This window comes from Larus michahellis, chromosome 11 (assembly GCF_964199755.1).
Source record: "Larus michahellis chromosome 11, bLarMic1.1, whole genome shotgun sequence".
In the NCBI taxonomy this organism is placed as follows: Eukaryota; Metazoa; Chordata; class Aves; order Charadriiformes; family Laridae; genus Larus; species Larus michahellis.
The window spans coordinates 1785255-1801234 of NC_133906.1; the positions used below are offsets into that span (position 1 = coordinate 1785255).

The 15980-nt window shown below is 51.7% G+C and overlaps 2 protein-coding genes across 2 annotated transcripts; both read left to right on the forward strand.

Annotated features, from left to right (window-relative positions):
• Window positions 1–79: 79 nt before the first annotated feature.
• Window positions 80–7222, forward strand: LOC141749969 (protocadherin beta-15-like). Its single transcript, XM_074604320.1, has one exon. The coding sequence runs from the start codon at window positions 373–375 to the stop codon at window positions 2812–2814; it is 2442 nt and encodes an 813-aa protein (XP_074460421.1). The 5' UTR covers window positions 80–372; the 3' UTR covers window positions 2815–7222.
• Window positions 7223–8342: 1120 nt separating this feature from the next.
• On the forward strand, window positions 8343–15663 carry LOC141749787 (protocadherin beta-15-like). The gene has a single exon (XM_074603892.1). The coding sequence runs from the start codon at window positions 8611–8613 to the stop codon at window positions 11050–11052; it is 2442 nt and encodes an 813-aa protein (XP_074459993.1). The 5' UTR covers window positions 8343–8610; the 3' UTR covers window positions 11053–15663.
• Window positions 15664–15980: the final 317 nt, after the last annotated feature.

Genomic DNA, 15980 nt, shown 5'->3' on the forward strand with positions numbered 1-15980 from the left:
GGGCCCGTGTGCCGGTGCGAGGCGGCAGCGCGGGCAGCGGGCGGCGGCGGGCGCAGTCCCGCCGCGGGCCGCAGGGTGGTGCTCCCGCCCAAGGCGGCGCCGAGCGGCTGCGGGCGGGGAGGCGGCCCAGCCCAACCAGCCGTTACACAGCCCAGCCCAGCCGAACCGAGCCGGGCAACGGCGGCGAGCGGCGGCGAGCGGTGCCCCGTGCCAGCGGCTGCCGGGCCACGGCGGCCGCGCTCCGTGCCGCCATCCGGAGTCGGCGAGAGGGAGGCCGCCCGACCGCCGCCCCGCCGCGCTGCTGCCGGGCGCCGCTCTCCGCGGAGGAGTGCGCGGGCGATCCGCGAGACGGAGGCTGTCCGCCGGCCCGAGATGGCGATCGCAAGGCAAGTGCTTTGTCTCTGTGCTTTCCTCTCCCTGCCGCTCGCTCGCTCCGAGCCCATCCGCTACTCCGTAGCCGAGGAGGCGGCGAGCGGCTCCGTGGTAGCCAACGTGGCGGAGGACGCGGGGCTGTCCCCGGCGCAGCTGGCGGCTCGCGGCGCCCGCCTGGCCTCGGAGGACGGCCGGCAGCACTTTCGCTTAGACCCCGCCACCGGCCGGCTCGTCGTGGCCGAGAGGCTGGACCGGGAGGAGCTGTGCGGCCAGTCCGCTACGTGCACGCTCCCCTTCGAGCTCCTGCTGGCAAACCCGCTGCAGTTCTTTCGGGTGGAGGTGGCCGTGGAGGACATCAATGACCATTCCCCCGTTTTCCCAGAGGAACGAGTTACTATTAAGATCCCGGAAACGAGCAACCCTGGCTCGCGTTTCCCTCTGGAGGGTGCTCGGGACCTGGATGTTGGCAGCAACAGCATCCAGGCTTACAGCATTTCTCCCGAGAACGAGTACTTTAGCGTCTCTTCTGGGAGTCGGGTTAAAGGCAAGAAGTACGTGGAACTGGTCTTGGAGAAGGCTCTAGACAGAGAGGAGGAGGCAGAGGTGGTTTTCAGTCTCATTGCCATGGATGGGGGCTCTCCTCCCAGGAGTGGGACCACACAAATCCACATTGTTATTTTAGATGCAAATGACAATGCTCCCATCTTCACACAGGAGCTGTATGTTGGGCAGATTTTGGAAAATGCACCTGTAGGTTGGGTATTACTCAGAGTAGTGGCAACTGATCAGGATGTGGGAATTAATGGGGACATCACCTATCGGTTCAGTGAAGGGGTGGGCCAGAGCAACTCAGCATTCACAATTGATCCTACTAGTGGTGAAGTTAAAGTCACGAAGCCTCTGGACTTTGAGGTGGCAGAAAATCATGAGCTCAGTGTGCGGGCCACGGATGGCGGTGGACTGTCAGATATCTGCAAGGTGTTGGTGGAGGTGGTGGACGTGAATGACAATGCACCTGAGCTGGTGGTCAACTCCTTCAACAGCCCCCTCCCCGAGAACGCATTCCCTGGAACAGTGGTTGCCCTCTTTACTGTCAGGGACCGGGATTCTGGTGCGAATGGGAAGATCTCCTGTGCCCTTGAGGATCAGCTATTGTTCTCCCTGCGTCTGGCCTATAAGAACTACTATGAGCTTGTCACCGTCAATGCTCTGGACAGGGAGGAGATGGCACGGCACATCCTCATTGTCACAGCAGCAGACGCAGGGTCACCTCCTCTCACAACCACCCAGACCTTCACGGTGGACATCTCCGATGTCAACGACAATGCACCTGCCTTCAACCAGACATCATACACGATGTATGTGCGTGAGAACAATGTCCCCATGGTGCTTGTTGGAGCTGTCAGTGCTGCAGATGCTGATGTGGGGCCCAATGCCAAGGTGACGTATTTCCTGGCACCGTCCCATCCCACAGAGCAGCCTCCCTGCTCCTGCATCTCCGTGAACTCTGAGAATGGGCACGTGTTTGTGCTGCGGCCTCTGGACTATGAGCAGGTGAAGCAGATTGATGTGCTGGTGAGTGCCTCCGATGCCGGATCTCCTCCTCTCAGTGCCAACGTCACCGTCCACCTTGTTGTGGTGGATGAGAATGACAATGCACCAATGCTGCTGTACCCATCACAGGACAGTGGTCCACCATCCAGCGAGCTGGTGCCTGTATCAGCTGAGGCAGGGTACCTCATCACCAAAGTGGTGGCTGTGGATGCAGACTCCGGGCAGAACTCGTGGCTCTCATACCACCTGCTGAAGGCCACCGAGCCTGGGCTGTTTGTGGTGGGTGCCCAAAGCGGAGAGGTGCGGCTGAAGAGGCCAGTGACAGAGAGGGACGCTGTGAAGCAGAAGCTTGTTATTGTGGTGCGAGACAATGGGCAGCCTCCGCTGTCCGCCACTGCTGCACTGAACGCCCTCCTTCTCAATGACTTCTCAGAAGTGCGCCTACCACCCACCAGCCTGGCCACGGAGGACGAGAGTGACTCCCTGACAACCTATTTAATCATTTCCTTGACCTTTGTCTCACTCCTCTTCCTCGCATCCATGACAGCCTTCATCACTCGCAAGGTGTGCGAGAGAAAGGAGCTGAAGGCAGGGCACGTGCTTTATGGTGCTGGCAACTTGCAGAGCAGCCTGGCTGATGCAGCCACAGCAGGGACCTTGCCCCATGGCTATTGCTATGAGATCAGCCTCACAACGGGCTCTGGTAACAGCGAGTTCAAGTTCCTGAAGCCCATCCTCCCCAGCCTGCCACCACAGCAGTGCACCACGGTTGGGGGCACCCATGATGAACAGGATTTCCCCCGTGGCCCCATTACTGCAGCAGACATGGCACCAGACAACCCTCGGACCCTCTCTGCAGAACAGTTCAATAATCTTTCCTTTAACTAGCATGGAGTCAGCACATACAGAGGCTTCATTCGTGCCTCACGATAGGAAGGGATCCTTGTTACAGCATGTGGCAATGGTTCCTCCCAGGTTAATCTGCATTTGCAATTGGTGTCAGTGATTTCTGCCAAATTTTATGTCAGAAGAAATTTTGTCTCCCTCTCCAAACAAACAAACAAGCAAACAAAGAAACAAAAGGACCTCAAGCCTCCTTCACCCAGGAAATAATATTCTTCAGCTGTGAAATGCTTTGCGAGTGGGGTTAGGTCCAGGGTCACCAGTCAAGTTCTTGTCTCGCTTGCTGTTAGGCAAGCTCCTGGCCCTCTTATTCTGTGCTGTAACGCAATGGCAAAGTCAGGCAGACAAATCCCATTGTCCTGGTTTCAGGTGGGATAGAGTTAATTTTCTTCCTAGTAGCTGGTAGCCTAGTAGCTGTGTTTTGGATTTAGCATGAGAATAATGTTGATAACACACTGATGCTTTAGTGGTTGCTAAATGGTGCTTGCACTGAGTCAAGGACTTTTCAGCTTCTCATGCCCTGCCAGGGAGGAGGCTGGAGGTGCATAAGCAGTTGTGAGGGGACAGAGCCAGGACAGCTGACCCAAACTGGCCAAAGGGATAATTCATAGCATATGACATCATGCTCAGCCTGTTGAGTGAGGGGAACTGGCTGGGCATCTTGGGATGCTACTGAGGAACAGGCTTGGCATAGGTTGGTTGGTTGTGAGCAGTTGTTTTTCATTTGTATCACTTGTCTTTTCTTGGGTTTTAGTTAACTTTTCGTTGTTTTTATTTTCACATTCTTTTTCTTCTTGTTGTTCTTATTATTATTTCATTTTATTTCAATTATTAAAGATTTCTCATCTCAACCCATGAGTTTTCTCACTTTTAGTCTCTCAATTCTTTCCCACACCCCACCATGGGGCTGTCTAGGGGGGTTAGTGAGTCAATGGCTGTGTGGTGCTTAGCTGCCAGCTGGGGTTAAACCATGACACACGAGCTCACAGAAATGCCCATAGCCCTCGTCCCAGTTCAGAAAAGCAAGGAAGTTGTGAGTACTGTGTTACTATGTGGTGGAAGCATGGGGGGCTGGCTCTTCCCTGCGTGCTGGATGTCTCTGTCTGAGATGTTTGGGGTCTATGTGTTTTGCCTTCTTGTCACGATGTCTGTCTGGACAGCCATTGTGTGTCTGCATATGCTGCACTAGTGCTGCGTGGTGAGGCAGGGAGTTGCTCACATCAAACCCCTGTGGTGCACGCAGTTCCAGCTCATTGGGCAAGAAAGGTATTTTGTCCCTTTGAGTACAGCAGTCTCCTCTTCTCTAGGGGAGAGCAGTAAGGCACACAAGATCTTCCTTTGGCCCACAAGATGTGGTGGGCATGCTGTCTTCCTGGGATTACCTTGGAAATATAGCAGTGCTAACAGGAGTGGAATGGAATGGAGCCGAGCATAGCAGAATAGACTAGACTAGAGAAGACTAGAATAGAGGAGAATATTTCAGTGGGGACGGACCTGCCAGGATCATTTAGTCCAACTGCCTGAGCACTTCAAGACTGACCAAAAGTTAAAGCATGCTTTTAAGGACATTGTCGAAGCGTCTTTTGAACACTGGCAGCCATGAGGCATCAACCCATTGACTCTGGGAAGCCTGTTCTAATGTTTAACCAACCTCATGATGAAGAAATGTTTCCTAATGTCAAGTCTGGACGTCCCCTGATGCAGTTTGCACCATTCCCACGCGTCCTGTCTCTGAATACAAGGGAGAAGAGATGAGCACCTCCCTCTCTCAGCCTCCTTTTCTCCTAACTAGGCAAACCCAAATCGTTAGCCACTCCTCATAGGACATTCCTGCCAGACCTGTCACCAGATCAGTTGCCCTTCCTCTGGATGCAGCTGAGTATCTCAGCATCCTCCTTTAATGGTGCGGCCCAGGACTGCACAGAGAACTCAAGATGAGGCCACACCAACACTAAATAGAGTGGGATAATCACCTCTTCTGACTGGTTTCACTGTGTTTGATGCACCCAAGGATGCAGTTTGCTATCTTGGCTGCCAGGGCCCAACGCTGACATGTCCTGGGCCTGCTGTCAACCAACACCCCCAGATTCCTTTTTGCAGGGCTGATCTCCAGCCACTCCTCTCCAAATTTATACTTGTGCCCAGCATTACTGCATCCCAGGCACAGAATCTGGCACTTGGACTTCTTCAATTTCATGCTATTTATGATTGCCCAATGCTCCAACCTAACTAGATCCCTCTGCAAGCCCCATTGTCCCTTGAGAGAGCGAGCAGCACCTCCCAGTTTGGTATCATCAGCAAAGTTGCTAATGATGCATTCAACTCCTGCATCGAGATCATTGGAAAAATATTGAACAGAACTGGCCTGAGAATTTCATCCTGAGGAACATCGCAGGTGATATGTCAGCAGCCAGATATAGCCTCCCCCAGCCCCATTGACTACAACGCCTCTTTAGCCTCTTCTTTAGCCAGTTCACCATGAACCTGCTCATCTCAGAGTTGGACAACATATCCAGAAGAATTCTCTGAGGGACAGTGCCTCAAAATGTGCTAAAATCCAGAAATCTACATCCACAGCGTTCCTTCATCCACAGGGCATGTGACTTCATAATAGAAGGACATGGACCTGTTGGAGCGAGTCCAGAGGTGGGCTGTGAAGATGATCAGAGTGCTGGAGGACCTCTCCTATGAACAGAGGATGAGAGAGTTGGGGTTGCTCATCCTGAATAAGAGGGGGCTCCAGGAAGACCTTAGAGCCCCTTCCAGTCCCTAAAGGGGGCCTTCAGAAAAGCTGGGGAGGGATTCTTTATTGGGGAACGTAGCGATATGATGAGGGGTAACAGTATAAACTGAAAGAGGGTAGATTTAGATTAGTCATTAGGAAGAAATTCTTAGAGTGTGGTGAGATGCTGTCACAGGTTTCCTAGGGAAGTTGTGTATGCCCTGTCCCGGGAAGTTTTCAAGACCGGGTTGGGTGGGGCTTTGGGCAACCTGGTCTTGTGGAAGGTGTCCCTGCCCATGGCAGGGGAGTTGGAACACGATGATCTTTAAGTTGCCTTCCAAATCTAACCATTCTATGATTCTATGATATCAAAGCAGTTAAGCAGGACTTTCCCTTGGTGAACGCACGTTGACTGTGCCTGATGATTGCATTGTTCTTTAAATGGCTGTCATTAGTAACCTGTGTGATCTTCTCCATAATCTTTCCAGGATCTGAGCATAGACTAACAGGTCGGTAGTTTTCTGGGTCTTCCCTGTTGCCCTTCTTGTAAATTGGAAGAACATTGTCCAGCTTCCAGTCAACAGGGACCCCTCCCCAGTCTCCCAAGGCCTCTGTCAGCTGATCAAGAGGTCTCTTGCTGTAACATGAACTAGCTCCTTCAGTAATCTGGGACAAAAAATTCCATCAGGCGCCATGGACTTGTGAACATTCTGCTGATGCATCTGATCCCTGACAATTTCTGCGTCCACCAATGGAAAGTCACTGTTCTCGCACTCGCAGCCCTCTGACTCAGTGGACTGGGCAGCCGAAAGTTGATTAGGAGTATTAAAGATTGAGGGAAGAGAACCATTGAATGCCTCCTCTTCTCCTTCATCCCTGTTGGTCAGGTTACTGTCTTCAACAAGTATCAGTCTCATGTTTTCTTTAGACCTCCTCTTGATATTGATATACTTTACAAAGCCTTGATTGTTGTCTGACACAATGCTGGCCAATTTCCGCTCTAATTGTGCTTTGTGCATTCGTGTCTTCTCCCTGCATATACAAACCTCAGCTCTGCAGTCCTCCTGCAAAGCCTGACCTTGTTTTCCGAGATCACACGATTTCTTTTTCCTCTTGAGCTCCAGCAGGAGTTCCTTCTTTGGCCAAGCTGCTCTTCTGCCCTGTTTGCTTGACTGTTGACACAGTGGAATTGCTTGCTTGTAGACTGTAACTGTTCAGAGTTGTGAAAACATGCTCATTGCCTTTGGGTGCATTGTAAGGAAACTGCACAAGTTGCGTCAAAGGACTTTGTCTGAAGGTAGAATCGAGATGGACTTGGAAAAGGGCCATTGAGTTTGGTGTCATCTTTGTTGTTCCTGAGTTCAGAGGCTTCTTGATGGGAGGGGAAATCTGTCCCACCAGGATTTCCTGGGTTTGTGTTAGAGTATTTGCATTCTCCTTTTTGCCCTTTCTCCTTCTACTTTGTGAACTGTGTTTGAGCATTGTCTTACCTCTTCCTCTTAAGAAGGACTGTCACTCCATGTATAATATGAGATTGCTTGAATGAAGGCAGTGTGGCACAGAATATTTGGAAACCCTGACACTGTGTTGTGCTTGAGTTATAAACTGTACCATTGTAAACAGGGATACTCTTGTGTGTAAAAATGAAATAAAGAGAACTCTGGAATGCCTTGTGTGAAGACAGTAGTCTTTGTAGAGATGTTTATTTTTGTTGGAAAGGTCTGTCAAAGTTTTTCAAAAGGCTGCAATTTTTTTTTCTCATTTTGTCCCTTGCCTGATGTACGTCTGAGTGGGTGCAATTCTTCCATTTGGAGATGAAGCCTAAACCGCATTCAGTGATACTGTGGGGAGCAAGGCTTTGCTGGCAGTCCTGCATGGATCTTTGGGGCACTGAGCTTCTGGTTGCCACAGGGCCTATTTAGATCCAGGTCATTGGAAAGCGGACATCCCAATTGGTCAATGGAAATCCCATTCTTCCTAGAGCGTCACCTCTGGATGGCAGCTGTGAGGTGTTTGAGCCAAAAACATTTGTGACATTAAAGGTGTAGGAGTTTCAGAAGATGGATGGCCGAAAAACAGCATACATGTTCCTTTCGGGAAGTATTTGTGGGCACAGGAGGAGGTGGGTATTTGATGAGCGATATCTGCTACCAAGGAAAGGCTTTGATCTCAGGAAATGTAGAAGACTTCACCCATCCCTTCCACAGGGACCGGATAAAAAGGTAACACCGGAGGCTGGTGTAGTGAAGACCATTATCTGTCAAGATGTGAATGCAGCACTATCCAGTTAACCGAAGAAGAATCATGGAATCATTTAGGTTGGAGAAGACCCTTGAGACCATCGAGTCCAACTGTTAAGCTTACATTACCAAGTCCACCACTAAACCCTGTCCCTAAGCACCACGTCCACGGACGCTGGGCGCTTCCGTGGGCGGCCGGTGTAAAGGATTGACAATCCTTTTTGGGTGCAGAAATGCTTCCGAGCAAGGGCAACAGGGATCGGGGAAAGAGACGGGGCAGCTGCCGGCGCTGCCCGTGCGCTCAGAGGCAAGCGTCGGCCCCGCAGGACTCCCGGCGCTCCTGCGCTGCGCTTCCCTCGCCGGCGCCGAGTGCGCGCGTCCTGCCGCGGGGCCCCGAGGCGGGCGAGCGGCCAGAGCCGCGCGCGTGCGCGCGGGCCCGTGTGCCGGTGCGAGGCGGCAGCGCGGGCAGCGGGCGGCGGCGGGCGCAGTCCCGCCGCGGGCCGCAGGGTGGTGCTCCCGGCCAAGGCGGCGCCGAGCGGCTGCGGGCGGGGAGGCGGCCCAGCCCAGCCCGCCGTTACCCAGCCCAGCCCAGCCGAGCCGAACCGAGCCGAACCGAGCCGGGCAACGGCGGCGAGCGGCGGCGAGCGGTGCCCCGTGCCAGCGGCTGCCGGGCCAGGGCGGCCGCGCTCCGTGCCGCCATTCGGAGTCGGCGAGAGGGAGGCCGCCCGACCGCCGCCCCGCCGTGCTGCTGCCGGGCGCCGCTCTCCGCGGAGGAGTGCGCGGGCGATCCGCGAGACGGAGGCTGTCCGCCGGCCCGAGATGGCGATCGCAAGGCAAGTGCTTTGTCTCTGTGCTTTCCTCTCCCTGCCGCTCGCTCGCTCCGAGCCCATCCGCTACTCCGTAGCCGAGGAGGCGGCGAGCGGCTCCGTGGTAGCCAACGTGGCGGAGGACGCGGGGCTGTCCCCGGCGCAGCTGGCGGCTCGCGGCGCCCGCCTGGCCTCGGAGGACGGCCGGCAGCACTTTCGCTTAGACCCCGCCACCGGCCGGCTCGTCGTGGCCGAGAGGCTGGACCGGGAGGAGCTGTGCGGCCAGTCCGCTACGTGCACGCTCCCCTTCGAGCTCCTGCTGGCAAACCCGCTGCAGTTCTTTCGGGTGGAGGTGGCCGTGGAGGACATCAATGACCATTCCCCCATTTTCCCAGTGGAACAAGTAGTTTTTAAGATCCTGGAAACGAGCAACCCTGGCTCGCGTTTCCCTCTGGAGGGTGCTGGGGACCTGGATGTTGGCAGCAACAGCATCCAGGCTTACAGCATTTCTCCCGAAAACGAGTACTTTAGTGTCTCCTTTGCAAGTCAGAGTGAGGACGACAAATATGTTGAACTGGTCTTGGAGAAGGCTCTAGACAGAGAGGAGGAAGGAGAGGTGGTTTTCAGTCTCATTGCCATGGATGGGGGCTCTCCTCCCAGGAGTGGGACCACACAAATCCACATTGTTATTCTAGATGTAAATGACAACTCTCCTGTCTTCACACAGAAGCTGTATGTTGGGCAGGTTTTGGAAAATGCCCCTGTGGGCTCTGTTGTTCTCAGAGTGGTGGCAACTGATCAGGATGTGGGAGTTAATGGGGACATCACCTATCAGTTCAGCGAAGCAGTGGGCCAGAGTAGGTCATTATTTGTGATTGACCCCACGAGTGGTGAAATTAAACTCGCGATGCCTCTGGACTTTGAGGTGGCAGAGAATCATGAGCTCAGTGTGCGGGCCACGGATGGCGGTGGCCTGTCAGCAATCTGCAAGGTGTTGGTGGAGGTGGTGGATGTGAACGACAATGCACCGGAAGTGGTGGTAAGTTCCTTCAACAGCCCCCTCCCTGAGAACGCATTCCCTGGAACAGTGGTTGCTCTCTTTACTGTCAGGGACCGGGATTCTGGTGCGAATGGGAAGATCTCCTGTGCCCTTGAGGATCAGCTATTGTTCTCCCTGCGTCTGGCCTATAAGAACTACTATGAACTGGTGACTGTGAGTATGCTGGACAGGGAGGAGATGGCACGGCGCATCCTCATAGTCACAGCAGCAGACGCAGGGTCACCTCCTCTCACAACCACCCAGACCTTCAAGGTGGACATCTCCGATGTCAACGACAATGCACCTGCCTTCAACCAGACATCATACACGATGTATGTGCGTGAGAACAATGTCCCCATGGTGCTTGTTGGAGCTGTCAGTGCTGCAGATGCTGATGTGGGGCCCAATGCCAAGGTGACATATTTCCTGGCACCGTCCCATCCCACAGAGCAGCCTCCCTGCTCCTGCATCTCCGTGAACTCTGAGAATGGGCACGTGTTTGTGCTGCGGCCTCTGGACTATGAGCAGGTAAAGCAGATTGATGTCTTGGTGAGTGCCTCCGATGCGGGATCTCCTCCTCTCAGTGCCAGTGTCACCGTCCATCTTGTTGTGGTGGATGAGAATGACAATGCACCAATGCTGCTGTACCCATCACAGGACAGTGGTCCACCATCCAGCGAGCTAGTGCCTGTATCAGCTGAGGCAGGGTACCTCATCACCAAAGTGGTGGCTGTGGATGCAGACTCAGGACAGAACTCGTGGCTCTCATACCACCTGCTGAAGGCCACCGAGCCCGGGCTGTTTGTGGTGGGTGCCCAAAGCGGGGAGGTGCGGCTGAAGAGGCCAGTGACAGAGAGGGATGCTGTGAAGCAGAAGCTTGTTATTGTGGTGCGAGACAATGGGAAGCCACCATTGTCAGCCACTGCTGCACTGAGTGCACTCCTGCTCAATGATTTCTCAGCAGTGCGCCGACCACCCACCGGCCTGGCCACGGAGGACGAGAGTGACTCCCTGACAACCTATTTAATCATTTCCTTGACCTTTGTCTCACTCCTCTTCCTCGCATCCATGACAGCCTTCATCACTCGCAAGGTGTGCAAGAGAAAGGAGCTGAAGGCAGGGCACGTGCTTTATGGTGCTGGCAACTTGCAGAGCAGCCTGGCTGATGCAGCCACAGCAGGGACCTTGCCCCATGGCTATTGCTATGAGATCAGCCTCACAACGGGCTCTGGCAACAGCGAGTTCAAGTTCCTGAAGCCCATCCTCCCCAGCCTGCCACCACAGCAGTGCACCACGGTTGGGGGCACCCATGATGAACAGGATTTCCCCTGTGGCCCCATTACTGCAGAGGACATGGCACCAGAGAACCCCGGGACCCTCTCTGCAGAACAGTTCAATAATCTTTCCTTTAACTAGCATGGAGTCAGCACATACAGAGGCTTCATTCATGCCTCACGATAGGAAGGGATCCCTGTTACAGCATGTGGCAATGGTTCCTCCCAGGTTAATCTGCATTTGCAATTGGTGTCAGTGATTTCTGCCAAATTCTATGTCAGAAGAAATTTTGTCTCCCTCTCCAAACAAACAAACAAGCAAACAAAGAAACAAAAGGACCTCAAGCCTCCTTCACCCAGGAAATAATATTCTTCAGCTGTGAAATGCTTTGCGAGTGGGGTTAGGTCCAGGGTCACCAGTCAAGTTCTTGTCTCGCTTGCTGTTAGGCAAGCTCCTGGCCCTCTTATTCTGTGCTGTAACGCAATGGCAAAGTCAGGCAGACAAATCCCATTGTCCTGGTTTCAGGTGGGATAGAGTTAATTTTCTTCCTAGTAGCTGGTAGCCTAGTAGCTGTGTTTTGGATTTAGCATGAGAATAATGTTGATAACACACTGATGCTTTAGTGGTTGCTAAATGGTGCTTGCACTGAGTCAAGGACTTTTCAGCTTCTCATGCCCTGCCAGTGAGGAGGCTGGAGGTGCATAAGCAGTTGGGCGGGGACAGAGCCAGGACAGCTGACCCAACCTGGACAAAGAGATAATTCATAGCATATGACATCATGCTCTGCATATATAGTGGTGGGAAGTGGCCGGGCATCTGAGAATGCTACTCAGGAAGAGACTGGGCATCAGTCCTTTGATAGTGAGCAGTTGTTTTTCATTTGTATCCCTTGTCTTTTCTTGTGTTTTAGTTATCTTTTGGTTGTTGTTGTTATTTTCCTTTAATTATTATTAGTATTAGTTTTTGTATTAGTATTAGTATTTTAATTTTTTATTTCAATTCTTAAACTGTTTTCATATTAACACAAGAGCTTTGTCACTTTTACTCTTCCAATTCTATCCCCCTTCGCACTGTGGGTGGAAGGGAGGGGCAGTGAGTGAATGGCTGTGTGGTGCTTAGCTGCTGACTGGGGTTACACCACGACACACACGCTCACTGAAATGCATGTAGTTGTCCACCCGGGTCAGAAAAGCAAGGAAGTTGTGAGTACTGTGTTACTGTGTGGTGCAAGCAAGGGACTCTTTCTTCTTGGGGTGCTGGATGGCTCTGTCTGACATGTGTGGGCTCTGTCTGTTTTTTCGTCTGGTCTCAATGTCTGTCTGGACAGCCGTTGTGTGCCTGCCTATGCTGCAATAGTGCTTCCCAGTGAAGCAGAGAGTTGCTGCCATCCAGACGCTCTGATCAGGCAAGAAGGGTATTTTCAACCATCACCCACAGATCCCTTTCTGCAGGGCTGCTCTCCAGCCACTCCTCTCCCAATGTATATACATACACAGTACTACTCTATCCCAGGTGCAGAATCTGGCCTTTGGACTTCTTAAGTGTCATGCCGTTGATGATTGCACAATGCTCCAATCCATCTAGATCCCTCTGCAAGGCCTCTTTTTCCTTCAGAGAGGGAGCAGCACCTTCCTGTTTGGTATCATCAGCAAAGTTGCTAATGGTACCTTCAACTCCTGCACCCAGATCAGTGAAAATAGTATTGAACAGGACTAGGCCTAGAATTGAACCCTGAGGAACGCCGCTGGTGACATGTCACCCGCCAGACGTTGCTCCCCTATTCACTGCAACCCTTAGAGCCCTGCCCTTCAGCTGGTTCTTCACCCTGCTGATAGTGAACCCGCTCATCTCACAGTTGAACAATGTATCCAGAAGAATTCTCCGAGGGATGATATCTACAGTCACACAAGAATCCAGAAAAACTACATCCACAGCCTTCCTTCACGCACGGGACAGGTGACCTCATAATAGAAGAGTGTGGACCTGTTGGAGTGAGTCCAGAGGAGGGCCATGAGGATGACCAGAGCACTGGAGCACCTTTCCTATGAAGAGAGACTGAGAGAGTTGGGGTTGTTCAGCCTGGAGAGGAGAAGGCTTCAGGGAGACCTTATAGAAGCCTTCCAGTATGTAAAGGAGGCCTCCAGCAAAGATGGGAAGGGACTCTTTATTAAGGAGTGTAGCAATAGGAAAAAGGAGAATGGTTTTAAACTGAAAGAGGGGAGATATAGATTAGATATTAGGAAGACATTCTTTACTGTGAGGGTGATGAGACACTGGAACGGGTTTCCCAGGGAAGTTGTGGATACCCCTTCCCTGTAAGTTTTCAAGACCAGGCTGGATGGGGCTTTGAGCAACCTGGTCTAGTGGGAGGTGTCCCTGCCCATGGCAGGAGTGGTGGATCTAGGTGATCTTTAAGGTGCCTTCGAAATCAAACCATTCTATGATTTTATGACATCAAAGCAATTAAACAGGACTTTCCCTTGGTGAATCCATGTTGACTGCGCCTGATGATTGCATTGTTCTTTCAGTGCCTTTCAGTAGTACTCAGTATCATCTTTAATCTATAATTTTCCCAGGGTCTGAGGTTGGACTAACATGTCAGTAGTTTCCTGGGTCTTCCCTCTTGCCCTTCTTGTAAATTGGAAGAACATTGGCTAGCTTCCAGTCAGCAGGGACCCCTCCCCAGTCTCCCAAGGCCTTTGGCAGCTGATCAAGTGGTGTCTTGCTGTAACACTAACTAGCACCTTCAGTAATCTGGGACAAATCCCATCAGGCGCCACGGACTTGTGAACATTCCGCTGATGCATCCAATTCCTGACAATTTCAGCATCCACAAATGGAAAGTCACTGTTCCTGCATTCGTGGTCCTCTGACTCAGTGGACTGGGCAGCCCAAAGTTCATTTGCAGTATTAAAGACTGAGGGAAGAAAAGCATTGAATGCCTCCTCTTCTTCTTCATCCCTGTCGGTCAGGTTACTGTCTTCAACAAGTATCAGTCTCATGTTTTCTTTAGACCTCCTCTTGATATTGACATACTTTAAAAAGCCTTGCTTGTTGTCTGACACAACGCTGGCCAGTTTCCACTCTAATTGTGCTTTGTGCATTCATGTCTTCTCCCTGCATATACAAACCGCAGCTCTGCAGTCTTCCTGCAAAGCCTGACCTTGCTTCCCGAGATCACACAATTTCTTTTTCCTCTTGAGCTCCAGGAGGAGTTCCCTGTTTGGGCAAGCTGCTCTTCTGCCCTGTTTGCTTGACTGTTGACACAGTGGAATTGCTTGTTTGTAGACTGTAACTGTTCAGAGTTGTGAAAACATGCTCATTGCCTTTGTGTGCATTGTAAGGAAACTGCACAAGTTGCTTCAAAGGACTTTGTCTGAAGGTAGAATTGAGATGAACTAGGAAAAAGCCCATTGAGTTTTCTCTGATCATTGTTCCTGAGTTCAGAGGTTTATTGATGGGAGGGGAAATCTGTCCCACCAGGATTTCCTGGGTTTGTGTTAGAGCATTTGCATTCTGCTTTCTGCCCTTTCTCCTTCTACTTTGTGAACTGTGTTTGAGCATTGTCTTACCTCTTCCCCTTAAGAAGGACTGTCACTCCATGTATAATATTGGATTCTTTAAAAGAAGGCTGTTTGAATGTTTGAATGGCACAGAATATTTGGAAACGTGACGTTGTGTTGTGCTGCAGTTATTAATTGTAAAGCAGGATACCCTTGAGTGTAAAAATGAAATAAAGAGAACACCTGAATGCCTTGTGTGGAGACAGTAGTCTTTGTTGAGTTGTTTGTTGTTTTTTTTTTCTGGGGAAGCTCTGTCAAGGTTTTTCCAAAGGTTGTGAGCTTTTTTCTCATTTTTGTCCCTTGGCTGATGTAAATTTGAGCAGGTACATTTCTTCAGTTTGGCAATGAGGCCTGTATCGCATTGAGTGAAATTGTGGGGAGCACGGCTTTGCTGACAGACCTGTATGGGTCTTCTGAGCACTGAGTTGCTGGTTGCTACAGGGCCCAGTTAGACCCAGTCAGCGGAAACTGGCCCCCACCCTAACAGGGACCGTGGGTGTGCAAAGGCCTCTGCAAAGCAGTGAGGTTGGGGATAGTGACCTATCCCACTCTTCCTAGAGTGCCAGCTGCAGAGGGCAACTGGGAAGGCTTTGAGCACAAAGTATTCTGATTCTAAATGTTTTGATGGATGACAGCATACATGTTGCTTTGGAGAAGTCTTTCGGGGAGTCCCAGGAGGTTGGGAATTGGTGGATGAAGAACTACTACCAGGGATACGGTTCACTCTCAGGAAACGCAGAGCACTACAGGCATCTGCTCCACAAAGGCCTCAAGAAAAGGATAAGGCCTGAGGACAGGCCGCTGTAGTGATGCTGACCAGAAGACAGTTGTACAGCGAGGGGTGAATGATATACTCTCCAGCTAACCTGAGAGGAATCATAGAATCGTTTGGTTTGGAAGAAATCCTTGAGACCATTGAGTCCTGCCGTTAACCAAACACTACCAAGTCCACCACTAAACCCTGTCCCTCAGCACCATGTCCGGGGACGGCAGACACTTCCTTTGGCAGCCCGTGTTAATGCTTGGCAATCCTTTTGATGAAGAAGTTGTTCATAATATCCAGTCTAAGCTTCCCCTGTCACAACTTGGGGCCATTTCCTCTCATCCTATCACTTCATACTTGGGAAAAAAGACCGACACCTACCTCCTTAAATCTTTCAGGCACAGGCCTGTGCTGTCCTGTGCTGTGTTGTGTGGCACAAATCCTTTGGTGGGAAGATAAACTCAGCTCATTGTAATCGCAGAGGCTGCAGGCAAGACACCTGCAAGCAAGAAGTCCACCTGCCAAAGTCTTTTACTGCAGCTGTAGAAACGATCAATAGAATTGCTTTCTTGCAGGGAAGTCCTAAGATGGCTTGAATGACTGAAACAGGGACACTCTGTCTTTTCTATGACCAGGGTCTGCACGGCATGTTGTGCATGGCTGCCGTTCTTTCATGAAGCTCCTCTGCTCAGGGTTCTCCACATCTACCCTTCCAGTAGGGTGATCTATAATAAAGGGAATTG